The 26,919-nt window shown below is 43.2% G+C and overlaps 1 protein-coding gene across 5 annotated transcripts in view; it reads left to right on the top strand.

The window, feature by feature from the left end:
* Nucleotides 1–26,919, top strand: part of TUBGCP3 (tubulin gamma complex associated protein 3) — a 118,254-nt gene that overhangs the window by 75,147 nt on the left and 16,188 nt on the right. For 3 of the 5 annotated variants that reach the window (XM_037897049.2, XM_043535642.1, XM_037897063.2), the window contains 4 exons: nt 8,084–8,273; nt 9,514–9,694; nt 10,470–10,538; nt 17,019–17,154. In XM_037897049.2, the coding sequence (XP_037752977.1) occupies nt 8,084–8,273; nt 9,514–9,694; nt 10,470–10,538; nt 17,019–17,154 (576 nt within the window). The remainder of the gene's footprint in view (nt 1–8,083; nt 8,274–9,513; nt 9,695–10,469; nt 10,539–17,018; nt 17,155–26,919) is intronic. The other 2 variants (XM_007063897.4, XM_043535650.1) reach the window with 1 other exon arrangement.

Raw genomic sequence — 26,919 nt, 5'->3', positions numbered from 1 at the left:
CATAGAACTATAGGACTGGAAGAGACCTTGTTAGGTCTTCTAGTCCTGTCCCCTGCACTGAGGCAGGACTAAGTATTATTTAACAATCCTGGCAAGTGTTTGTCTAACCTGTTCTTAAAAACATCTGGTGACGGAGATTTCACAATCTCCCTAGATAGTTTAGGTTTTTAACTATCCTTACAGTTAGGGAGTTTTTCCCAATGTCTAAACTAAACCTCCCTTGCTGCAATTCAGGCTCATTACTACTTGTCCTTTCCTCAGTGGTTAAGGAGAACAATTTATCACCCTCTTTATAACAACCTTTTATGTATGTGAAGACTGTTATGTCCCCTCTGTTTTCTCTTCTCCAGGCTAAACAAACCTGATTTTTTTTCCCCCCAATCTTTCCTTATAGATTAAAGGTCTAGAAAACATGATCATTTTTGTTGCTCCCCTCTGCTCCAATTTGTCCACATCTTTCCTGAAGTGTGGTGCCCAGAACTGGACACTGTACTCCAGATGAAGCCAGGGCACAGTCCTGGCAAGCCCTGGCACAAATTAAGCACTGGATGAGGCCTTATCAGTGCTGAGTAGAGTGGAAGAATTACATCTTTATCTTGCTTACAATACTCCCGCTAAAACATCCCAGAATGATTGCTTTTTTTGCAACAGTGTTACACTGTTGACTCATTTAGTTTGTGATCCACTATGACACCCAGATCCTTTTCTGCAGCACTCCTTCCTAGGCTGTCATTTCCCAGTTTGTATTTGTGCAATTGATTATTCCTTCCTAAGTGTAGTACTTTGTATTTGTCCTTATTGAATTTTATACTGTGTAATTCAAATCATTTCTCCAGTTTGTCATAATAATTTTGAATTCTAATCCTGTCCTCCAAAGGGCTTGCAACCCCTCCCACCTTGGTATTGTCCACAAACTTTATAAGTGTACTCTCTCTGCCATCATTCAAATCATTTATGAAAATATTGAATAAAACCGGATCCAGGACAGATCCCTGTGGGACTCCACTTGATATGCCCTTCCAGCTCAGTTATAAATCATTAATAACTAGACTCAGAGTATGGTTTTCCAGCCAGTTGTGCACCCACTTTTATAGTAAATTAATCTAGGCTGTATTTCTCTAGTTTGTATATGAGAAGGTCACGTGAGACAGTATCAAAAGCCTTACTATAGTAGAGAGATATCACTTTTACTGCTTCCCCCGTCCACAAAGCTTGTTACCCTGTCAGAGAAGGATATTAGGTTGGTTTGACATGATTTGTTCTTAAATCGATGTTGACTGTTACTTCTCACCTTACTGTTTTTTAGGTGCTTACAGATAGATTGATTATTTGCGCCATTATCTTTCTGGTTACCAAAATTTAGCTAACTGGTCTATAATGCCCTGGGTTGTCCTTATTCCCTTTTTTTATAGATAAGTACTTTATTTGCCCTTTTCCCAGTCCTCTGAGTTCTCAGAGATAATCTCGAATAGCTCAGAGATCTCATCAGTCAATTCTTAAGTGTTCTAGGATGCTCATCGGGCCCTGCTGACTTGTCCAAGTAATTCTTCAAGTGCTTGCTCATATCCATTCGAGCACTGCCACTGGAAGGTTTCTCCTCAGCGGTATCCATCTGCTCTGGTGCCCCCTGGAGTTGTGCTCTCATAGTGCTTGTATAAAGGATCCAACTGCCCCTTAGTTCCTTCTTCCCACCCATGGTGGTTACTGGAACTACAACTCGTTCTTGCTGCTACAGGTATTCCTCAGTGGACTTTTTTCTCTCATTGTATATAATTGATTTAAATTTAATAGTCGTTTGTTATTAGTTAGTTTAGTTAGGAAGCTCGCTAAGTGGGGTTAATTCCCCCCCACAGCACTGGGACATGTCTTGGTCTCCGTGTTTCAAGCCTTGTGAATCATGCCACAAGCCTATGCCTGTGAATGACCCCCATTCCAGCCATCTCGAGTGTCTCTGGGAGAAGCACACATGCAGGAGCGATGCGAGATTTGTAGGGATTTTAAGCCCTGCACCAAGAAGGATAGAAATGCTAGACTCTGCTCTGTCTTCAGTGAGGCAGCACTCCAATCTCCATCAGAGCCAGGCCACTCGGTCTTGGCACTGAATATGTTGGCCTCAGTAAGGAGCACTCTGGCTTCACCTAGTGCCATTCTCTATCTCTGGCACCAAGGCTAGACGCTCTGACCGCACCTAAGGAACCTCTGCACTGTCAGTCAACCCCGGTGCCAAAGAAGGATGTGCAGGTGAGAGAGCCTAGGCACTGTTCACCATCGCCAGTGTATAGGAAGAAGCAAAGGAAGACAGACGGAGGCCAATCACCAACACTGAGGTCAGTGGGACAGAGGGACACTGCCAGGGTGCGACCTGCATCAGGCCACCCCGTGGCACTGATAACCCATGCCACGCTGTTGATTCCAGACCCGGAACGGGAGCCGTTGAATCTGGCACTATTAGACTTGCCATCACAAGAGAGGCACTGGAGCCCTACTACTCTGCCGGTACTGACAACGCTAGAGGCATTTGCAGTGATGAGGGACTTGTTCGCACTACCGATGCCGATGTCCTCAGCCATACGAGAGCTGTCAGTAGTGAAACTGACTGGAAAGACTTCTGCAGGCTTGAGGGCTCAAATAGTTTCAAAGCGGAAACCAGTCATGATAGCACAACCCCAGTCTCCTCCCTTCCGGCACTGCTCACCGGCACCAGTTGACACCGCTCCATCCTGGTCTTGGGAGGGATCCTCGGAGACTAACTGAGAGGCAGAGTCTTACATCTCACGGAGAAGCTGGCACTGCCATTCCAGCAAACACTGTCCCGCTAAGGACCTGAGCCAAGGGGTCTCGCCTGTGGTGTGGCCACCGGGCAGTGGCAGTTCCCCATGCAATGGCCTTTCTGGAATTCCTGGGCATTTCCAGCGCAGGTGGGTTCCCATTCCAAGAGGTCATATTTGGTGGCTTCGGAGCTCAGACTGCTTCCACCACCAGAACACGATCCAGGCTCTGGTACCGTGTACCAAGAGACAGTATCACAGGACCTAGCCAGTGCTGAGGGTGAAGAGCAGGGCTCGGTGCTGGTTCAGGTGTCTTCCTGCTCTTCCCCAGATGAGGCGGTCATGGGAACTGATATTGTGCCCCTGCAGGAGGATTATAGGGTGCACCAAAGCTAAGGAGGGTAGCTCAGAACCTGGGTATCCAGGTGGAGGAAATTAGAAAGTCTTCCCACTCCCTTGTGAATATCTTGGCGGCAATTGATCCTGCAAGGGTGGCGTTGCCCCCCCCCCCCCCCCCCCCCCCCCCCCGCCAAATGATGCTGTCACAGACCCCATCAGGGCAACTGCAAAACAGACAAAGAAAATACTTTGTCCCGGTGACAGGGTTCAAGTTCCTGTATACACCCCTACCACTAGGCTCTTTGGTGGTGGCAGCAGCCAACAAGTGGGAAAGGCAAGGCCAACAGGGACTGACACCTAAGGCCAAAGATGAAAAAAAGTTGGACCTTTTTGGGAGGAAGGTCTGTTTGGTGGGGGTTTCCAGCTAAGGATTACCAGTCACCAGGCACTCCTGAGCAGGTACAATTTCAACTACTGGGACTCTATGCAAAAATTTAAGGAGTTGCTACCTCAGGAGTCAAGACGAGGGTTTGTGGCACTCATAGAGGAAGGCTAGTCCGTGGCAAAGGCGTCACTACTGGCTGCCCTGGATGTGCTGGAGTCTGCAGCCCGATCCATGGTTTCAGCTGTGGCTATGTGGAGAAGCTCGTGGCTTCAATCCTCAATCTTGCCACACAAGGCCCAACAAACTTTGTGGGACCTCCACTTTGAGGGTATGTCATTCTTTTCTGAGAAGACAGACTCCAGACTTCACAGTTTAAAGGACTCAAGGGCCACACGTAAGTCCTTGGGCCTTCATACTCCAGCCCCTGTGAGGAAGCACCACAGGACACAGCTGACTGCTCGCTCCCCCCGCCTTCCTCCCCTTCCTCGCTCCACCCCCTCCTTTCCCCCCTTTACAGGATTATAATGGGAGGAGGATCAGGGGCTAGAGAAGGAGATATCTGCCATAGTCTTCACCTGCGCTTGAACCCCCCAGACCCTTGGTGGGGTCAAAGCAGGCATTTTGATGGGACTTTTGAGGATGATGTGCCAAGACAGTTCATGGATCCAAATTCTCCCATTTTTGTGGACCTGTTATCCCACTTCTATTGAGCGTTGGCCTGTATCATCTTGGATTGATGGGTCTATGCATGGTAGCACTGGGATACACTCTTCAGTTTTGTTGTTCCCCTTCTTCCTACCTTCCATCCCTGTCCCTCTTCAGGGATCCTTCTCAAGAGCAGCTTCAAGCCCAAGAGGTGCAGTCATTCATAAGGGAGGGAGCAGTGGAGAACGTTCTGCCAGAGCTAAAGGGCTGGGGGTTCTACTCCTGGTATTTCCTAATCCCGAAAGCCAACGGTGGTCTCAGAGAGATTCTGGATCTGCAAAACCTCAACAAAAATATTCTCCCTATTCCAGTAGCCCCATTCCAATCCCCCCCACCTTTTTTTGAAGTTTAAAATAAACTGAAAAAATGTTAAGAAGTATTTGTGACTAACAAATAGAGACTAACAAATTTATTTGAGCATAAGCTATCGTGAGCTACAGTTCACTTCATCAGATGCATGCAGTAGAAAATACAGTGGGGAGATTTTATATACACAGAGAACATAAAACAATGGGTGTTACCGTACACACTGTAAGGAGAGTGATCAGGTAAGGTGAGGTATTATCAGCAGGAGAGAAAAACAAAAAACCTTTTGTAGTGATAATCAAGGTGGGCCATTTCCAGCAGTTGACAGGAACATGTGAGGAACAGTAGGGGGGAAAATAAACATGAGGAAATAGTTTTACTTTGTGTAATGACACATTCGCTCCCAGTCTTTATTCAAGCCTAATTTAATGGTGTCCAGTTTGCAAATTGGAATTAATTCAGCAGTCTCTCGTTGGAGTTTGTTTTTGAAATTTTTTTTTGAAGATTTGCAACTTTTAGGTCTCTAATCGAGTGACCACAGAGATTGAAGTGTTCTCTGACTGGTTTTTGAATGTTATAATTCCTGACATCTGATTTGTGTCCATTTATTCTTTTACGTAGAGACTGTCCGGTTTGGCCAATGTATATGGCAGAGGGGCATTGCTGGCACACGATGGCATATATCACATTAGTAGATGTGCAGATGAACGAGCCTCTGATAGTGTGACTGATGTGATTAGGCCCTATGACGGTGTCCCCTGAATAGAGATGTGGACACAGTTGGCAACGGGCTTTGTTGCAAGGATAGGTTCCTGGGTCAGTGTTTTTGTTGTGTGGTGTGGTTGCTGGTGAGTATTTGCTTCAGGTTGGGGGTCTGTCTGTAGGCAAGGACTGGCCTGTCTCCCAAGTTCTGTGAGAGTGATGGGTCGTCCTTCAGGATAGGTTGTAGATCCTTGATGATGGAGAGGTTTTAGTTGTGGGCTGAAGGTGATGGCTAGTGGCATTCTGTTGTTTTCTTTGTTGGGCCTGTCCTGTAGTAGGTAACGTCTGGGTACTCTTCTGGCTCTGTCAATCTGTTTCTTCACTTCAGCAGGTGGGTATTGTAGTTGTAAGAATGCTTGATAGAGATCTTGTAGGTGTTTGTCTCTGTCTGAGGGGTTGGAGCAAATGCGGTTGTATTGCAGAGCTTGGCTGTAGACAATGGATTGTGTGGTGTGGTCTGGATGAAAGCTGGAGGCATGTAGGTAAGTATAGCAGTCAGTAGGTTTCTGGTATAGGGTGGTGTTTGTGACCATCGCTTATTAGCACTGTAGCGTCCAGAAAGTGGATCTCTTGTGTGGACTGGTCCAGGCTGAGGTTGATGGTGGGATGGAAATTGTTGAAATCATGGTGGAATTCCTCAAGGGCTTCTTTTCCATGGGTCCAGATGATGAAGATGTCATCAGTGTAGCGCAAGTAGAGTAGGTGCGTTAGGGGACGAGAGCTGAGGAAGCATTGTTCTAAGTCAGCCATAAAAATGTTGGCATACTGTGGGGCTGTGCGGGTACCCATAGCAGTGCCGCTGATTTGAAGGTTTACGTTGTCCCCAAATGTGAAATAGTTATGGGTGAGGACAAAGTTCAGCCACCAGGTTTGCCATGACATTATCGACATATTACTGACAGCTTGTAGTTAATCTTTCTGTGGAATGTGGGTGTAGATGGCTTCTACATCCATAGTGGCTAGGAGGTGTTTTCCGGAAGATCACGGATGGATTGTAGTTTCCTCAGGAAGTCAGTGGTGTCTTGAAGATAGCTAGGAGTGCTGGTAGCGTAGGGCCTGAGGAGGGAGTCTACATAGCCAGACAATCCTGCTGTCAGGGTGCCAATGCCTGAGATGATGGCATTGTTGTATTTGCACAAAAGTGTAAAATAACACCATTTATTTAAATGCATATTTCGGGTAATACTTTCTTCCCTTTATTACCTTTTTACCTCCAAATTGACAAACGTTGGAGATGATGGAAAACTACCAGATCACTAACACACGATCCATCGGACAATGCAGGATTATTCCCTACAATTCACTTTCTTGTGTTTTTTGTCCACTTCAACTTTAAATGGAACAACCCTTTCCCATTGGAGAATCTCATTCTAACATATTTCACTCTTAAGAAATTTTTCATATTTTGTCACAGTGTTCCCTTTCTTAGTTTTGTTCTGTTTCTTCTAGTTTCAGTCCCTTATATCCATTTATTCTTAAAATATCTGTAGGCTGCTTATAGCTCCACCACACACACGTTTTTTCATTTACCTAGTTATGCATATTTATTAATCTTTCTTTGTAAATATAATCTAGTTTCCTGGTAACTTTTGTTGTTTTTCTCACTGAATTTCATCAATGTCAATGGTAATATGATGTGAAGGTTATAAATACAATATTCCAGGTGCACTTGTACCATAGTCATGTAGAGATGGACTATTGCCTCCTTATTCATTGATGTGATTCCCTTGCAGTTTTGAAGCATATATGTATTGGTCACTCCTTCTTCCATCTCTGCCCCTGCCACTGAAAACCCACATTTAATTTTAATGCTGCCAACTCTTGTAACTTGTTTTGTGAGTCCTATGATATTTGGTGTTTTTCCTTAAAGTTTTTCCTTAAAGCTGAGATTCTCAGCTTTTTTTTTTTTTTTTTAATAAAGAAAGTAATTTTATAGTCTCCATGGTTGTAGAGAGAAGCTGGAATGCGAATTCTATAGATTCAATCAATAGAAGGCATATAAACGAACATACATTTATTATTTTCTAAAAATCTCACAACTTCTTAGTCAATCTCATGACTTTTTTAGCCTGACGCTTGCTTTTGCACGCTCATGATTGGTAATACTGAATTTACTTTCCACTCACACTTAAGTCTCTTGCAACATTGGTGCTTCCTAGGTTTCTCCCTCCTGGTATGTATGTATTTCAACTATTTCCCCCAGGTATATCATTTCTTGGTTGCTTGCCTCTTCCCCTGCATTTAAATCTCACTGTTACATTTCTGCCACTGTTTCTAACTTCTGTCCCTTTATACAATTTCTTTGGTCTGACAAGTGTTTTCAGCTCTGAGTAGAATGTCAGTATTACAATTTAACTCTTGAAAATTTAATTTATGTTGTTAACCCACAACTCTCTCGACTTTTAAAGACTTGTTTTAACCATCACAGCACATTTTGTCTTGTCCCCTTTTGCATACACATCCTGTTTGTATGTTCTATTGGATGGTTACAGAACAGTGTGTGATCCTGACTACCACAGTATCACAGCAGATGGCGAAAGTAGACAGATATTTTCTGTAAAAAATATGAAATAATATGAGTTCTTAATTTGAAGGTCAATATTGATGATCTTTGCCTAATGTTGATTGACACTGATGTACGGGCTACTCCAGACATGCTTCTATTTTTCATGGATAGGTCAGTTCAGAAATAGAGAATTAGAATCTGTGGAAGTGGTAATACCTCTATATTTGTATAATTTTTTTCATCTTCAGTGTTTTTCTTAAATACGTATATTAATAATCCTTGTATTTTCTGGTTTTGTTTTTGTTTTTGCAGCTGCTGACTTGTTCACAGATTTGGAAAATGCATTTCAGGGAAAAATCGATGCAGCTTACTTTGAGACCAGCAAATACTTGCTGGATGTTCTCAATAAAAAATACAATTTACTGGAGCACATGCAGGCTATGAGGCGCTACTTACTTCTCGGTCAAGGAGATTTTATAAGACACTTAATGGACTTGCTTAAGTAAGACGACATGCAGTACAATTATACTGCATTTTGAATATTTGCAAATGTACAACAGATCATTTTCTAAAAAGAAAATATTTTAATGCAGCTAATATTTTATTATTATAGACATCCTTAGATTCAACAAAATATTAGACTGGATTTTTTTGACCTTTTAATAGTAGTTGAAATTTGTTTTTTCCTGTAAGTAGTAAGTACAAAAGAATTTCGAGATCTTTAAAAGCTGAACTACTGTTACCCTCTCCCTCTTGATGTGCTCTGGGCTGCCTGCATTTCCAGTGCCCGTGCTCTGTGATTTCTAAATTCTATCTCACTTTCTAGTACTTTTAAAACACCACTCATGAGCACGGCTATAAATACAACATTTCTACATCCTTTTAAGTGTATTTTGTTCGTTTTTTCTTTCTTTTTTTTCCAAAATGTTTAGAGTATGTTGGTAAGATTTATGATTACAGCTTCAACTGACAGCTCATATCTTTAATGTTTGGCACCCTCAACTGCAGCCATAAGTGCCCAGCTGAGTTTGTAAGAAGCATACTTGCATAGCATCTTATTTTAGTTCGTGGTCATGTTGCTGAAATTTCATGTGCAAGAATTAAAAAAAACATTAAGCAGCTCTCCTTTTGCAGCAGAAAAACTGGGGATCATGTATAGAATCAGTACTGCCTTTGACGCATAAATAGTGAGGAACTTTCTAGTGGGGAAAAACAACCTCTTGATGTAGAACTTTAAAAAGTTCCCATTAAATTGAGGATTATAGGCTTTAGATACTTTCATCAGCCAGTCTAAGCACTTCAGATTAGTATGTACAAGTCTCTCATAACCACTAACTAAAATTAGCGGCTTTCTGGTTGTAGCTGCCATATTAAGGCAGTACAAATAAACAATAGTTCATTCTGATTGTAAATGTGACTAAAATTATAGTTTTGTGTTAGATACTAATACAATTTTTAAAATAATTACTTGCATTAAATGGTAATGAATCTAGTAATAGCACTGATGTTTGTTATATACACAGATAGACAAATTACTTAAAATCTCTCAATGTTATTTAATGCTTCATTTCTCTGTCGTTCATGTAGTGAATGTAGGCAGTTGTCCTTAATTTTGAAAATACAATTTGGAGATAAATGTTTAAGTGTTTGTACAGACTCACTGCAATTGCTACCATACTGCAAAGTAGCTACTATATAATATCATAAACTGTATATAATGACTTTATTTTTGTAACCTCTAGGCCAGAGCTTGCCCGACCAGCTACCACTTTGTATCAGCATAATCTGACAGGAATCCTTGAAACAGCTGTCAGGGCAACTAATGCACAGTTTGATAATCCTGAGATCCTCAAACGGTTGGATGTTAGACTTCTGGAGGTACTCTGGGTCATTTCAGCTCCTGACATGAAAGTTATTTTCTGGGTATAAATATCTAAAATTAGCTCTTGGATCACCATCAGGTGAACTTCTAGTCTCTATTCATGTTGAGTCACATTCTTCTGCCCACTAAGGTCACTTTGTATTGCTCACACAGCACAAACTGGCCTTACCCTGGCTGGAGATTCCCAGCAGAGAATTGCCTCTCCTCACCCAATATTAGAGTGAATCTTTGGTGGAAAGCTGGTGGATGACACACAGCCTCCTTCTAAACCAACTATTCCCTCCTCTCCCCACCGCCAACCCCCAAAAGTATAAGATTATCTCTGCTAAATTTGATCCTCTGCTGATATAAGGTCCCTTACACGAGCAGTATGAGGGAGAGAGAGAGTAGGGAGAGTCCTGCTGTAATTTATACAGGGGCTAGTAGTCCAGAATCAGGGGGCTGAAATTAGCTCCTTCAGTCGCCACTCTGAGAATCGGAGGCAGGGTCTTTGTGACACTGGTGGTACGGAATTATGAAGAAAATGAACAGTGAATATTTTCTGGGTCAGCCTTGCATCAGAGAGACTTCTGTAAATTATAGGAGTTTAGTGAGGGAATGTGGTGCTTAGCCTCAAAAGATGTCTAATCTACGTGTTGTTAAACCAACGAAACAAAGTTGTTATAGTATTTCTTTGTGAAAATTAGCAATATAATATTGATAAAGCCATTTTTGGCAAACGTAACTGCTTTTACATAGTTCTTGGGGGAACAGTAAAGATTTCAGCAGTGTGCAGACTTTGGTACGTGACTAAATGTAGCATTTTTTTTCATATAGGTATCTCCTGGTGATACTGGATGGGATGTCTTCAGTCTAGACTATCATGTGGATGGGCCAATTGCAACGGTAAGGCTTTATATTGTAGTTTGTGTAGATTTCTCAGATATCCACTTAGATTGCTAACTGCTTTGTTATTAAAATAGCCTTTTTACTGTAGAAATGGATGATTAAAGAGATTTGGCATGTCAGATGCACCCATTGTATTAACAGTTCAACCAGAATCTCAGTTTCTCTAAATTATTAATGAGTGCTAAAATGCTACAGTTAAAACATTCATTACTTAAAATAAATAATACATTTGTTCCAGCAAAATTTTAGCAAGTACTTAATAAAAGGATTGTTCATTTTCTGACATTATTTCTAGACTGTAGCAACTAATTTGGGATAATTTGCAAGAAACTGTAAAATATATTTAGGGAAATCTATTTATACTAGTTAAATTTGATATGTAGTATTCATTAAAACTGATGAGAAAATAGTTGCACTATTGTTCAAAATGCTTTTACCGTATGTAAAAAATTTCAGTGCTTTTTCTTTTTTTTTCTTCTTTTTTTCTTTTAAACAAGGTCTCAGTGACCAGCAGAAGGTATTTTACGTAGATGTATAGTTAGAGAAAGGAGAGAAATACCTCTCTGGGCCTCTAATTTGTACATCCATTCTCACATTCCCTATACTTTGGGGCAGATTCTTTTTTTGCTAATTACTCATCCATATAAACTTTATATTTCAAACCACCTCCCTTAAGCTAATTTTGACCATTTGACATTACCATTTGGGGAAACATGGTGTAATCCTCAATTGTGGTGAAATGACTTACACAGAAAGTGTCTCTATTATTATTGAATCAGTTTTTTTCACTTTTATGGTTCATGATGATTTTTTGTTTACATAACTTTTTACCTTTCAAAGCGGTAGTTACAGGGAGGTAGACAACTGAGCAAGTAATTAAACACATAGAATGTACCTAACGTTATACAGGTAATTGATTTAAACAGGACATAAAAAAAAAAAAGTTCTTATCCCTACCAGCCCCTGCTACTTCATCCAGAGTAAAAACTCTAGATTAGTGAGCCGTAGCTCATGAAAGCTTATGCTCAAATAAATTGGTTAGTCTCTAAGGTGCCACAAGTACTCCTTTTTCTTTTTGCGAATACAGACTAACACGGCTGTTACTCTGAAAGATTCCTGTGAGTTTCTTTTAACATACACAGAAATTTGGTCTCTTTCCCTGGAATATTTTCTGGGGGGCTCAGATACTTTTGACTGTATTCACTGCTGTCTATCCCCCATGCATCAACCAGTATGCAGGCTTCTCCACAAATGCACTGTAGTCCCCATATCTGCAACTCTTGCTATTCCAGAGTAGCTCATTGAGTAGAGAAGGAAAATCAGGTATGAGGGGTTTGAGGTGTACAGCTGACCACTAGAAACTAGGTTTGGGGAAGGGCTGTGTGTCACTGCTGACAGTATCTCCTCATGTTCTCAAGCAAAGTGATATTTTTAGGAACCAGTGTAGAAAAATTAGCATTGTTTTATGAAGGATTAAAGTCTCAGTAGATCCTGAGGTTTGTTTTTTACTGAGCTCTTTGAACAAAATGTCACTTCATTTTTAAGTTACAGGGAAGGCAGCCAGCAAGCCTTTGTTTGGGAGACCTGGAAGGTCACATGTGAAGAGGAATATTAAAACTCCATATGCATAGCAAAAGGTCCAATTACTGAGCACTTCTAGGAGAGTGCTGGGCATTCTCAACTCCCAGTTATCTTATTGGGAATTGAAAGGTGCTCAAAACCTCCCAAGAACAAGAAGTGCTTTCTGGTCTGACAGAGCCCAAGTGTTTATAATGGGAATAGTGATGGAACCATAACTAAAATGGAGCTTTATGGTCCTGCTATAAATTGAAAATGGCAAGAGCATCCATAGAAGTATTGGAAACTTTTGAAGTGATGTAACTTACTATCATACAGTAATCTGTAAATCTCATGTATAGAAACCTATATAACATTTAATGCATTTATATTTTATTCCTAATCAAGTCAAGAATATAACAATATAGTAATGTTGATCTTTGTTCATGTATGTCTTAAAGTGTGTTACAGAAGCCTCTTCACTGTTGAAAATGTAAAAATAAAAATACATATGGTGTATGCATGTCCAGTGTAGGTATACTCTGGATAAATGAAAATGCTACATTTCTGCCGTCTGAAATGTTTTGTTAGTACTTGGAAAGCTTTGCAGTTGCTGTTTCAGTTAACAAGAGGAAAATGCTCTAGAGAAGCACTGTGTGTTGCTCAGGAATGCATTAGAAAATATCTCTGCTAGTGCTTCAGATCTCTGTATACATAAGGCTTCTATTCTTAATGGACTACAGTTCAACTATATTTTAACTTGCAGGAGTGTGTGAGTGAGAGAGAGCGAGAGATTGATTCTCCTCTAGCATCTGCAGATAAAACCATTGAGATTAAGCAAAAAGAATAGTTTAGCACTCTAGAGTCCATAGACCAACCCAGATAGTTGATATGGATCGTAATACCAGGAGATGGAGATGGGAGGGAGCAAAGTTCTTAGGACATATCTCTTCCTATAAAGAGGGTATCTGTCCAATCCTGCTTAATTGTTTTCCTGTCTCCAGCAGGTGGACAGAACCAAGCAAGAGAGCTGGACTTGGGGTTTTGGGCCCAGATTTTCCAAATGGCATATGCATAATTACCAGGATTGCACATTCATTTGTGGTAAATAGACATACAACGTTTGAGCATGTGCATTTCTGAAATCTGGTCTTAATTTTTTTTTGTCTATTACTTTTTTCTTTTGGTGATTCCTCCTGTGACAGTTCTCAAGATACCCAGGACTTTGCATCACCTTGTTACCATCCCCCTGTGGGGCTCCAGTGTGAGGGAAACCTGCTTGTGCCTTACTTGTGCTTTACTGACATCATCAGCCTGTTAGCCACCTAAGCAGTCTCCTCTGGGCTATGCCTTCCTTTGGCTTGCAGGTTAACAGGTGTAGCCCAGTCTCTGAGTTCCTTTGAAGCATTCCCTTGTAGTGTCCAGCCCCTTCTCCATTGAACACTCACAGAAATACTGGGCCTGCTGCCCGCAAGGGAACAACATACACACCAGCCTATTTGATTCAGCTAAGGATTAGCAGCTTGTATAATACCACACCACTAAGCTATAGTATCGTTTTCACTATAAATAAGTTTGCTATCAGAGGTTCAAGAGATGGTGAGTAGGGTTAGTGGATCCAAAAAGGTTACATTCAAAACAAAATCATAACAAGCTTTCTAGAGGCTAAACATAACCTTCCTTAGGTTAGCCTGTTATCTCACCCCAAATGTCCTTTGTAGTGTTTTAATCAAGGCTGTTTTAATCCCACTTTCATGAATGTAATCACACTGCCCAATTACTTTCCTTAGGTGCAGGATAAAGGGGTGTGTTCCTTGCCTTCTCCTTATATTCCCCCAAAGTTCATTGTTTGTACTCAGTCAGGATAACCCTCTGTAGCTTATTCTCTGGTGTGCTTGTCCCTCTGTTGACTTCATATGTAAATGAATCTCCATTGTGGTAGCTTACAATGCTTAATTTACATGCCAGCAGAGATGGTGGCTTCTCTGTCAGAAAATCCTTTTGTCAACTGTACATTAATACATACATTAAAACATATTTTCAGTATACATACGTAACCCCTTACATAGCATCTGTACATACATTTCAAAACAATATTAGCAACATGCCTGACTAAACTAATTGCCTTCTATGACGAGATAACTGGCTCTGTGGATGAGGGGAAAGCAGTGGATGTGTTATTCCTTGACTTTAGCAAAGCTTTTGATATGGTCTCCCACAGTATTCTTGCCAGCAAGTCAAAGAAGTATGGGCTGGATGAATGGACTATAAGGTGGATAGAAAGCTGGCTAGATCAGTCTCAACGGGTAGCGATCAATGGGTCCATGTCTAGTTGGCAGCCGGTATCAAGCAGAGTGCCCCAAGGGTTGGTCCTGGGGCCGGTTTTGTTCAATATCTTCATTAATGATCTGGAGGATGGTGTGGATTGCACCCTCAGCAAGTTTGCAGATGACACTAACCTGGGCGGAGTGGGAGATATCTTGGAGGGTAGGAATAGGATACAGAGGGACCTAGACAAATTAGAGGACTGGGCCAAAAGAAATCTGATGAGGTTCAACAAGGACAAGTGCAGACTCCTGCACTTTGGACTGAAGAATCCCATGCATGGTTACAGACTAGGGACAGAGTGGATAGGTAGCAGTTCTGCAGAAAAGGACCTAGGGGTTACAGAGGACAAGAAGCTGGATATGAGTCAAGAGTGTGCCCTTGTTGCCAAGAAGGCTAACGGCATTTTAGGCTGTATAAGCAGGACCATTGACAGCAGATCGAGAGATGTGGTCGTTCCCCTCTAGTCAGCATTGGTGAAGCCTCATCTGGAGTACTGTGTCCAGTTTTGGGCCCCACGCTACAAGAAGGATTTGGAAAAATTGGAAAGAGTCCAGCGGAGGACAACAAAAATGATTAGGGGGCTGGAGCACATGTTTTATGAGGAGAGGCTGAGGGAACTGGCATTATTTAGTCTGCAGAAGAGAAGAATGAGGGGGGATTTGGTATCTGCTTTCAACTACTGAAAGGGGGTTCCGAAGAAGATGGATCTAGATTGTTCTCAGTGGTAGCAGATGACAGAACAAGGAGTAATGGTCTCAAGTTGCAGTGGGGGAGGTTTAGATTGGATATTAGGAAAACCTTTTTCACTGGGAGGGTGGTTGAAGCACTGGAATGGGTTATCTAGGGAGGTGGTGGAATCTCCTTCCTTAGAGGTTTTTAAGGTCAGGCTTGGCAAAGCCCTGGCTGGGAAGATTTAGTTGGGGATTGGCCCTGAGCAGGGGGTTGGACTAGATGACCGCCTGAGGTCCCTTCCAACCCTGATATTCTATGATTCTATGAACCCATGTGATCCTGGCTTTCGTTTAAGAACCCATGTGACATTCTTTGGTGACCCAGAGTGTACATAACAGAATCAGGATATTCTTGTTACCGCCTTGCCAGTTGGCATTGAGGGGTTCATGGGCCACACACCCCACTGCCACATGTTGGTGTTTTTTTTTTTTTGGCTGGGTAGGAAGAGTAGGTGCTTCATAATGAAGTCCAGTGTCTGGGAACCAAGAGGCCTCAGCCTTCCTTCCTGGAGAGTGGTCACAGTTCAGTCTTTCTTTCCCCCCAGCTCTCCTTCCTGGAGCTGGGTTATCATCCAAACAGTCCCTTTATTCTGTGGAGGAGCCATTCTGTCTCTCTGCAGCACTCACCTGAAGCTGTTTCCTCAAGCCAGGCTCCCATGCTTCTGTCCTGTTTAGCCTTCCCATCCATCTTAGATGGTTTGTTAGAGGCTCCCACTTGAGCTTCTTCCTCTCCCACATTCTTCTCCCTAATTAGAGGCTTGATTGGTCACCTGATCCACCTGTCATAGAATCTCCATTCTTCTTACCTGGGAAGTGAATTAAGCTGGTCATAGGTGGTCTTAGGTGCTTCTCCCCTTAAGGAGCCAGCCACCATGTGACACGGTCCCTAGGAACATCTGAGAGAGACTCACCTTTAATCTTCTGGTAGCTATCTGCCTGATGATGGGTGTATGGGGAAACTTATGCTCTTTAATGCAGGAATATGTTCCTGGTTTATCATCGGGATAGGCTTAATCATTGTTTTTTTCCTGTTGTCCTTCCCAAGATGGGTTTCCTTTTCCTTTTGACTCAAGTTTCTCTCCCTCTCCTGTCCACCCCAATGAAGTAAGAGAGAAGTATCTTCATACACTGAAAGAGCTCTGTGTGTGTCCGAAAATAGGTCCTGAAGTTACCTTATTCAGATCAGCTCTTGCTTTCTCTTTAGGGGTCTTAAGAAAGTCTAACAGGTTAAAAGGGATCAGTGTCTTATTTGTATTGACAACCTTAGGGAAGGTTACACAGTCCATTGTAAAGAAACTGTCGTCATTCAAGGCTTGTTCCATTGTTGGGTCTGTCTGAGACTGAAAAGGGATGTTTCTGTTCTAGTGCTCTAAAGCCCACCTGGGCAGCCTTAGATACATCATTGCTGACTTGACGTAGTCTGTAAACTGCCTTGAGGCAGTTTCTTCACGCTGTAGAAAATCTTTTTTCCCCTATTCACCCGTACGCCAGCCTATGACTGTTGTTGCACAGAGAGATTCTGGAGACTTGCCTGATCACTTGGTTTTGAAAAGTCCTCCTGTGCCAGTCTAGACTTTGACTTTATTTTAGTGTAGTAGAACCTTTTACTCTAATGGTTTTCTGATTCAGCTTTTATAATGGTGTTTTGCCTATTGCTTGGGCCGTTGATGACTGAGCCAGATGAGCTCCCTGCACAGAGGGAGTAACTTCCCGAGAGCTTTGGGTTTATTTCCTGTTGTAATCTGCTGGTAAAACCTGTATACATTGCTTGGGATAGCATAGAACGATTTAAAGAAACCAAATGAACAGATAGTAAATCTGGTAATTTTATTTTAAGCTGTTATATTGATTTTATTTGCAGGTATTTACACGAGAGTGCATGAGCCACTACCTAAGGGTGTTTAACTTCCTTTGGCGAGCAAAGCGGATGGAATATATTCTCACAGACATATGGAAAGGACATATGTGCAATGCAAAGCTCCTGAAATGTATGCCAGGTAGGGGAAAAACAAAATGGGTAACGTGCTAACTCGTGTTTAGATGCAATTTAGCTAAAATTGTACACAAGAGAAAAATCCAGCTAGTGGAGATAAAAAAAGAATTTATAAATAACATTTTGTTGCCACCTACTCAGAAATGTCTTGTTTTTATTATTTAACTTGATCACATCAGAAATTTTGAGTGAAGAAGAAATGGCATGGTAGCTGGGAATGGAAAGTCTATCCTATGACTTTTGTATTGCTGCTTGTTGATCTTCAGCCATTGAATTATTGGGCATTGAGAACTTCTTAGGCTTCTGTTCGCTTTCTTTCTGTTTTGTTCAGGGGAGGGAAAAGATGAAAATCAATGCAGTTGTTTTTAAAAGATGCATCAAAACAGCTTGGCATCAGTCAGAAGTAGCTAAACTCTAAACTAGGCCTACTATGTATATTTTTAAAAAGATCTCACAATCAAGATTATATATATTAATGTTTTAATCAATTTTTTCAGAATACATGTAAATCACTTATTTTGTATTTTGCCAGTACTGTTTGCTACAGTGTGGCAGTTTCTTTTACTACAGTCAGATTATTAGATAGCTGAACCTTTTATAAATTAAGGTCCCAATCCTGCAAGGGACAACATGAAGGTAGACAGCTGCGCCCAGGCGAAGCTTGATTGGCTTCAGTAGGGTTCCATGTGGGCAGTTTTAGTCTCACATTGTCCATTATATATTGTAGGCCCAGCACTGATATCTGAAATAGCTTTTCCACCTATTCATAGGTTAGTGTATTTTAATTAAAAAAATAAAGTTTTTAAATATCTTCCTTAGTTGTAATAAATAAGATAGTGTTCTGTTTATTGTGCAGAGCAAAAGCTAATTTTGTTCAGTAAATTTGGAACTGTATTTAAAAAGAAAATCCTGTTGTATGGCTAAAACTGAAATTAGATACTCCATTGCCCTTGCATACATGGTGATAACTTTAACATGGAGCATTTAAGAGCATAACGCCAGTGTTGTTTGTCTAAATGAGAGCACAAGAGGCAGTGGGTGGAGGGTTTGTTCAGTTTTAAATGTGCTTTGAGGTGTATTTATTTTGTTTGTAGTTTTAACACATGGAAAATAAACTAAGGCAGTCATAATAGAACAGCTAATCTTGATAAAGTTTTCATTGTTTTTTGTAATAAGTACTTTAAAAAAAATAGGAAAGCATAAAACAACATCAGTATTGAGCTACAAACACTTGAGTTTGTTTGTTACAAATTTTATTTTCCCTAATTAAATTTCAACTGGTTTCGATTACAATATGCTAAATGGGGCAGAGCCCTTGTCTTCACAGCTATCAGCAAAGCTGTTAGTGCTATACATATAATAACGTCGTATTGTAATCTGTAACTTGGATCCATGGCCCTCTTGGCTGGCAAAATCTTGCAAAGGGAATTGGGTCCATTATTATTAGAGACCCTGCCTTCCTGAAAAAAGGCATCATCTCTTAAATCTCTTAGGTCAGGGATTCTCAAACTTCATTGCACCATGACCCCCTTCTGACAACAAAAATTTTTACACGACCCCAAAAGAGGGAACCAAAGCCTGATCCCCACTGCCCGGGTCGAGGGGTGAAAGCCAAAGCCCGAGCCCCACCGCCCAGGGTGGGGAGGCCAAAGCTGAAGCCCAAGGACTTCAGCTCTAGCAGGGAGCCTGTAACCTGAGCCACACCACCCAGGGTTGAAGCCCTCGGGCCTTGGCCCTGGGTGGTGGAGCTTGAACTTCAGCTTTGGCCCTAGGCGGTGGGGCTCAAGCTTCGGCTCTGGCCTTGGGTCCCAGCAAGCCTAAGTCAGCCCTGGTGACTCCTTAAAAGGGTCCCGACCCACAGTTTGAGAACCACTGTTTTAGGCCCATCCTCAGAAAAACATCTGCTGCTCCTGGAGATATTGCCAGGTGTTGGTTTCTAATTTTTCCTTTTTTGATGAGGAGTATGACAAAATATTTCTCCTATGTTCATAGTCTTCTCTTTTCTTTGCTGGTTTTTTTTTCTAATTCTCTGTTGTTTTTTCGCACCTGCTACCACCTGTTCTTCCCCTTTCCTTTGTTCCTCTCAGCCTGTCTCTTCCCTGTAGTGCTTTTTTTCCTCCTCCTCCTGTTCTGTCCCACATGCTCTTTATGGTGTTCCACTCCCCAGCTAAAGGGAGTAGTTATAGTTGAAAGTAGCAAGACCCTTTGAATCACCCGTCAAAGCTTAGTAGTTTCCCTGCCTGCCACCCTTACTCCACTCCATTGCTAGGATTAAATCGGTATAAAGGAAGGGAGGAGGTGCAGAGCTGCCAGGGTAGGAGTGAAATTTGAAAGCTCTGAAGCATACTAGCACTAACAAGAGTCACAACAACTTGTTGCCCTCCAATTCATCTGCTCTTCCCTGCTGGAAATGTGGTAGTGAGCAGACTGGGTGGTAGAGAAGTGTCCATATATTGTATTGGGCTAGGCTTTACCTCCCTTTTCCCCCAGTTCCTCTGAATTTTCAAGTTTGATTTATACTGATCAATATGGCTACCTTGAGACTACTTTCCTATGGTGTGTGAATGTAATACGTGGGATATGATACACATCCTATAAGCAATGAGAACTCTGCAATACTTGGGTACAATTGGGTGAGATAACGATAGCATTTCACCCTCTGTTTCCTCACTTGGCTGTTCACAAATATTAACATGTGTAGCAAGACGAAACTCACCGGCGGCAGTGCCTCCTGCTGGTTGTCTGGTAATTAGCTCTTTTCCAGCTTACGGCATGTCCTCTGCAGGCCAGCGTCTCATCTGCCGCTGGCCCTGTGTTGCTCCCGGTGCCCTTTACCCTGCGGTTCTGCCCCAGCAGTACCCCCACACTCTGGGTCTTCCCTCCCAGGGGAACCCCCAACCTTCTAAACCCACCTTGCCTCAGTGGCTACTGCCAATCGTCATCCAGCCCCCTTTCCCTGGGGCAGACTGCAGTCTGTAATGGCCACTCATCAATGGCAAGGGGTTAGGACCAGGTGCCTCTGCCTATTCCCAGGCTGCCCCTCTGCAGCCCCAGTACCTTTCTGGGCCTTTACCAAGGCCTGCAGCCTAGGTGTTTTCCAGGTTGGAGCTCCCCATCTCCTCTGGCCTTCCCCCAGCCCTGCTCCACTCTAGGTACCCTGCTCAGCTCCCAGCAACAAGGTCCTTCTCTCCCTTCAGCTAAAGAGACTCCTCCAGCTTTTGGCCCACAGCCCTCTTATAAGGGCCAGCTGTGGCCTGATTGAGGCGTGGTTCCAGCTGTGTCTGCTTCCCCCAATCAGCCCAGCTATTCCCAGCCACAGCCCTCTCCAGGGCTGCTTTCACTCCTTCAGGGCCGGAGCTGCGTGACCACCCTGGTACAACATACTTTTATCTATTGGGGCAGCAGTCTCTGGAACTTTACACCATTTCCATATCAATCTAAAATTGGAAGCTGTATCTCTAAGTGGCTTGAGAGCTATAGACTCTTCATGTCAGGATTGTACCCAAATGTATTTGTGTGTGGTCTTGAGGTAACGGATTACCTGAGCCTGCACAATGAGCACTTTTCACATGCATGAAAGTGGAGTGAAGTCACTCCACTTATTGCAATGAGTATAGTGGGGAGAAGTCTCCAATAAAACATAGATGGAGATGAATCTGACAGATGCTTTCTAATATTCTTGTTGCCTGCACCCCACATTTGAAAAGCAGGACTTGTCTCCTGCTTCTATAAGCTTGCTTAGAAATATTTTTAGGATATGTTGCAGAATGCACTCTGGATTCTTGTAAATTGGTTCAGTTGCATCTGGCATAAAACCATTGATGGAGATATTGCTTTCATTATATTTCCATCTTATGCGAATGGAGCCAAAAATAGTGATAGGGCAACACAAGTTCTAAAATAAAATCAAGTTGTTCCATCTTCTGATTAGACAGACTTGTCCAATTCTTTGTAATTCTAGGAACTGCAGAAAGGCAAGACTGAGACACTGACAGATATATGATCAGAGTCTTGATCTATACTAAACTCCTATGAAGTGTTCGCTTCCCCACTGTCCTAGGCAGTGCCAAAATAGGATGTAAAGTGAACAATAAACCATACATACACAACATTACCATTTCGTCAAGCATCCTAACACTGGATCGAAACTAAGATAATTATACTGTATTGAGTACTCAGTGCTGGTACAGCAGGACTCAACAAACTCAGTTGCTAGAGCCCTGCAAATCCATGGATATCCACTTTATATCCATAGACCATGTTTGCAGATCAGATGGGGATAAAAATTTTGTATCTGTGCAGGGCTCTATCAATGGGACATTCAAGATTATAGGTTTCCATCTGTAACGTGTGTAGGTGAGAGATCATTGCACTCTTGATTTAGTTTACGTGGAAATACTGTTGCAATGTAGGTGCTGTGAAATGACGTCTGGGAAAGTCAGGTGATGTCCAACCTGGAAAACAATTATATTAATAGAGAGAGGTTGCACAAAAAGGGCATACAATTATATCAATGAATTAACACTTGCATAGGAGTTCAAAGGATTCCATTTGCAATAATTGTTGGCCACAGCTTGGCAGAGCTATTCCATTGATAAACATTACTTCTTCTTTGAGGGCTGTCCCTGTGGGTGCTCCACTCCAGGTGACGGTGCAATCTGGCGCTGTTGATCAGAGATCTTCACTAGCAGTGCCTGGTCAGGGCGCACGCGCTTAGCTGTTGTCTTGTGGCGTCGTTAGGGTCTGTCTGTGCACACATGTCCTGCACCCCCTCAGTTCCTTCTCAACCGTCCTCGGCTGAAGACTGAACTCGAGGCAGTGCTGAACCTCTTCCCTGGTCACTGAAGGAAATAAGTAGCAATAGTTAGATAGATGTATCCCAGTTCTTTCCCTCCCTTTAGAATAGTTACTCCTTGTTTGTTGGTTTAAAAAAAACAAACACTTTTTTTTCCTCTCACATTTGTCTCCCGTTGAGACTTCCCCTCAGGCAATCATAGCTTCATGATGCCGGGGTCCCCTGGATTAAAAAAATGCGGCTCCTTCAATGAGTCTGTGCCGCGGTCTGATGGACACTCACTGTGTGTGAAGTGTCTAGGCGAGACACACGTCCCTGCTAAGTGTGTCCATTGTACTAGCCTGAAAACCAGGACTCGCGGTTACAGAGACCTGCAGCTAAAAATGCTCTTTATGGAGAAATCTCTGCAGCCACCAATGGAGACAGGCACAAGTAAACCCTCTCCCTCACGCTCCCCTACCAGGTCGGCACCAACCAGGAGCTTGGCTTCACCCGCTCATGCGAAGAGGCAGGAAGCCCAAACCTCTCCACCGAGAGACCTACAGAAACAGAAAAGGTCTCTGGTGAAATCACTTTCCCCCAGTGCTGACCACACCAAAAACCGGCACAGCTGAATGCCCCAGCACCGTAGGCATGGCTCACATGAGGTGCAGAAACCAGGACTCGAGCCGCGCCCCCCCCGGCCGCTGCCCAGTGGGCAGCTTTCCTCGGCACCAGCCCTGCCGGCACCACAGACGGACCCGGTACCAGCAGCGCTGTCCACCCCGGTGCTGACAAGAACGTTGGCACCAAGCCTGACAATGACCATCCCTTGGCACCACTGCTTCCTTGCCCATTTGGCCACCACCTCCAGTTTTTCCACCATGTCCAGGACCGCTGGTCCTGGAAATAGTACAATTGGGCTACTCCATCCCTTTCATTTCATGCCCACCCACCTTTCCCTCTTCCCCGACCCTCTTCAGGGACCCCTCTCACGAGCACCCCTCTCAGCAGGCACAGCCACCGCATGATGCTAACTCCTCCAGCAAAGGTATTCGCCACCCTACAATGGTGGACAAAAACGGGAAACACGTGCGCGGGCGTCCCCTTCCATCAAAATTCCCTGTGCTCATGATCATGAAAGACGTTTCCCTGATATGCTGGGGAGCGCACCTAGGAGCTCTCACAACACAGGGCTGATGGTTCCTTTCAGAGACACGTTTGCACATAAATCTTCTAGAGCTCAGAGCAGTCAGATATGCCTGCCTCCACTTTCTCCCAATCATAAGGAACAAATCTGTTCAGCTCTTGACAGACAATATAGCATGTAAGTTCTACATCAACAGATGGGGGGGCGCTATCGCACTCCCTATGCACCAAGCCATCCAACTGTGGAACCGGTGCATACAACGTCACATAGAGATTACTGCTTCCTACCTGCCTGGGTGTCAGAACACTACCGCTGACACGCTCAGCAGACACTTTTCACAAGAACACAAATGGGAATTGCATCCCACGATACTACGACAGCTCTTCTCCTACTGGGGCACCCCGTCTGTAGACCTGTTTGCCACAACACAAAAGCACAAATGCAATCTATTCCACTCCAAAGCGGGACTTGGGACCGCGTCCCTCGGAGACGCGTTCCTCATTCCGTGGAACAAAACACTTATGTACACTTTTCCGCCAGTCCCACTGATACAGAGTCCTATGAAAGATCAAAGAGAACAAGGCCAGGGTGATACTTATTGCCCCAGCCTGGCCCAGACAGACATAGTATCCTTACCTGCTGCACATGTCCATCCACCCTCCAAGAACTCTTTCCAAGAGTCTGGATCTGCTTTTCCAGTGCAATAGTCAGATTCTCCATCCACAACTGCAGAAGCTCCATCTGACGGCGTGGTTCCTTCATGGTTCCAAACACACGAACTAGCTTGTTCGGAGCAGGTCCAACATGTCATCCTCCACAGTAGACGACTATCCACTCGTAAGACTTACCTGCAAAAATGGAAACAGTTCTCCATATGGTGCTCCCTCAGAAACTTGCCACCCCAGACCATGCCTTTCCCTGATACCTTGGACTACCTCTTACAACTGAAAAAAGATAGACTATCGCTCAGCTCTATCAGAGTACACCTCGCGGCAGTTAATACCTTCCATGACACGCTGGACGGGTTTTCAGTTTTCACCCACCCCACCATAAAATGCTTCCTCACGGGCCTTCAAAACCTTTACCCTGAGATTCATCTAACTGGAATCTGAACCTAGTTCTCCGGCGTCTTATGAAACCTCCCTTTGGACAACTGGCTACCTCCTCCATACTACACATGTCCATGAAAGTAGCTTTCTTGGTCACCATAACATTGGTGAGAAGGGTCGTGGAAATAAGCACACTAACGGCCTTCCCTCCCTACATGATTTTCTTTAAAGATAAGATTACGATGTGACTCCACCCCAAATTCCTTCCCAAGGCGGCGTCCACCTTCCACTTCAGTCAGCCAGTACACTTACCTGCATCCTACCCCAAACCTCATAAGAACTCACAAGAAGCGGCATTACATACTCTTGATGTCAGACGTGTAATTGCCTTTTATCTAGACAGAACTAAGGCATTCCGTAAATCCCCTAGACTATTTGTGTCCACTACTGAGCAATCGAAGGGTGCTGCTATTTCCACGCAATGACTCTCCAAGTGGATATCTGAATGCATTAGGTCCTGCTACCAGACCCAGAATGCTCAACCCCACAAGGGCATCAGAACACACTTTACTAGAGCGATGTCAACATCCGTTGCATTCCTGCAAAACTTAACTGTTACTGACATATGCAAGGCGGCCACATGGGCATCAGACCACACGTTCGCCAAACATGACGCTATCACACAGGACACCATAGTAGGCCATACAGTATTGTCTTCTGGTATCAATGACGCAACTCCAAAGTCCCAGCAACCATAGTGGGTACTGCTTCACATTCATCTGGAGTGGAGCACCCACAGGGACAGCACTCGAAGAAGAATAGAAGGTTACTCACCTTGCAGTAACTGAGGTTTTTCGAGATGCTCCACTACCCACCCTCCTCCCCTCTACTTTGAAGTACGAATCAGACGACCCTACGGTAGAGAAGGAACTGAGGGGTTGTGGGACGCGCATGCACAGATAGACCCTAATGATGCCACGAGAACAGCTGGATGTGTGCGTCCCGACTAGGCACTGCTACCAAAGATCTCCGATCAATGGTGCCAGGACGCACCGTCACCTGGAGTGGAGCACCCACAGGGACACACATCTCGAAGAATCTCAGTTATTGCAAGGTGAGTAACCTTCTCTTTTTCCTCTTCCTCTGCCTCAGCGTAATAAATTGAGATATACGTCTTAGTCTGAAACTGTTGAATCTTAAACCTTCCAGTTCTCCCCCCCCCAACTCCCACCCTCCACAAATATGTGCATTACACTAACTTAGGCTCTCAGAAGCTCCCCTTAGACTTACTTCAGATGTAGCTCCATTACTAGTTTTTTAACTTGCATCCTATTTTACATATCGCCTCCTGTCCCTTCAGTAAAGTGAAGTCTGATTTGGTGGCAATGCATGTGCTGAGGGGCTGGAAGAGGAGTGTAGCAAGCAAGGCAATGAACAAGAGGATTTAAGAAGGGTTATATTAAAGTAGATGGCCACCTACTTTAACTCATGACTTCTTCCAGTTCTTTGGTTTGTAAATTACATTGCCAATTTCAACACATCTTACTTCAATGGCTACATCAGTTTAAGTAGGCCTAACTTGACACCTACTTACATTCCCTCTTAATTTGACCTGTGGGTTATGCACATGTGTCATAAATATAAAGGGAAGGGTAACCACCTTTCTGCATACAGTGCTATAAAATCCCTCCTGACCAGAGGCAAAGTCCTTTTACCTGTAAAGGGTTAAGAAACTCAGGTAACCTGGCTGGCACCTGACCCAAAATGACCAATGAGGGATTAAGATGCTTTCAAATCTGGAGGGGGGGAAAAGGCTTTTGTCTGTGTGATACCTTTGCCGGGAACAGATCAAGGATGCAAGCCCTCCAGCTCCTGTACAGTTAGTAAGTAATCTAGCTAGAAAATGCGTTAGGTTTTCTTTGTTTTGGCTTGTGAAATTCGCTGTGCTGGAGGAAATGTGTATTCCTGTTTTGTGTCTTTTTGTAACTTAAGGTTTTGCCTAGAGGGATACTCTGTTTTGAATCTGACTGCCTGTAAGATTATCTTCCATTCTGATCTTATAGAGTTGTTCTCTTATCTTTTTTTTGTTCTTCTAATAAAGTTCTGTTTTTTAAGAATCTGAGTGGGTTTTTTGGGTCTTAAAAATCCAAGGCTGATTTGTGCTCAACTTGTTTATTCTCAAGCCTCCCCAGGAAAGGGGGTGTAAGGGCTTGGGGGGATATTTTGGGGAAATAGGAACTCCAAGTGGTCCTTTCCCTGTTCTTTGTCTAAATCACTTGGTGGTGGCAGCATACTGTTCAAGGACAAGACGAAATTTGTGCCTTGGGAAAGTTTTTAGCCTAAGCTGGTAAAAATAAGCTTAGGGGGTCTTTCGTGCGGGTCCCCACATCTGTACCCTAGAGTTCAGAGTGGGGAGGGAACCCTGACAGCATGCAAAACCAGAAGTAACACTAAAGCCCTTGTTTGTGTTAATTAACAGCAAAACTAAGTATTATGTGGAAAACTTACCTTAATCATTTATGCTTGGGGGGAATTGTTGGGTTATGTTTTACATTTTTGTGTGCTGGAATACTTGGGGATTCTAGTTCATGCCAAAGATGGAGTTCTGGCCACAGCCTTACTCTGAGCTACGACTGCTTCACTGCATGTGTTAGGTAAAAAATCTATAGTATTAACAAAAAAAAAACCTCTTTTGTCTTATTCAGATTAATATCAACCTTTTGTGGCTATTTTGATAATGTCTAGTCCAAAGATATACGTAATACACCTGTTTTTAATCATCCAAACTACAAAGTT

This window comes from Chelonia mydas, chromosome 1, assembly GCF_015237465.2.
Source record: "Chelonia mydas isolate rCheMyd1 chromosome 1, rCheMyd1.pri.v2, whole genome shotgun sequence".
Lineage (NCBI taxonomy): Eukaryota > Metazoa > Chordata > Testudines > Cheloniidae > Chelonia > Chelonia mydas.
This window is presented reverse-complemented; position numbering and strand designations above follow the sequence as displayed.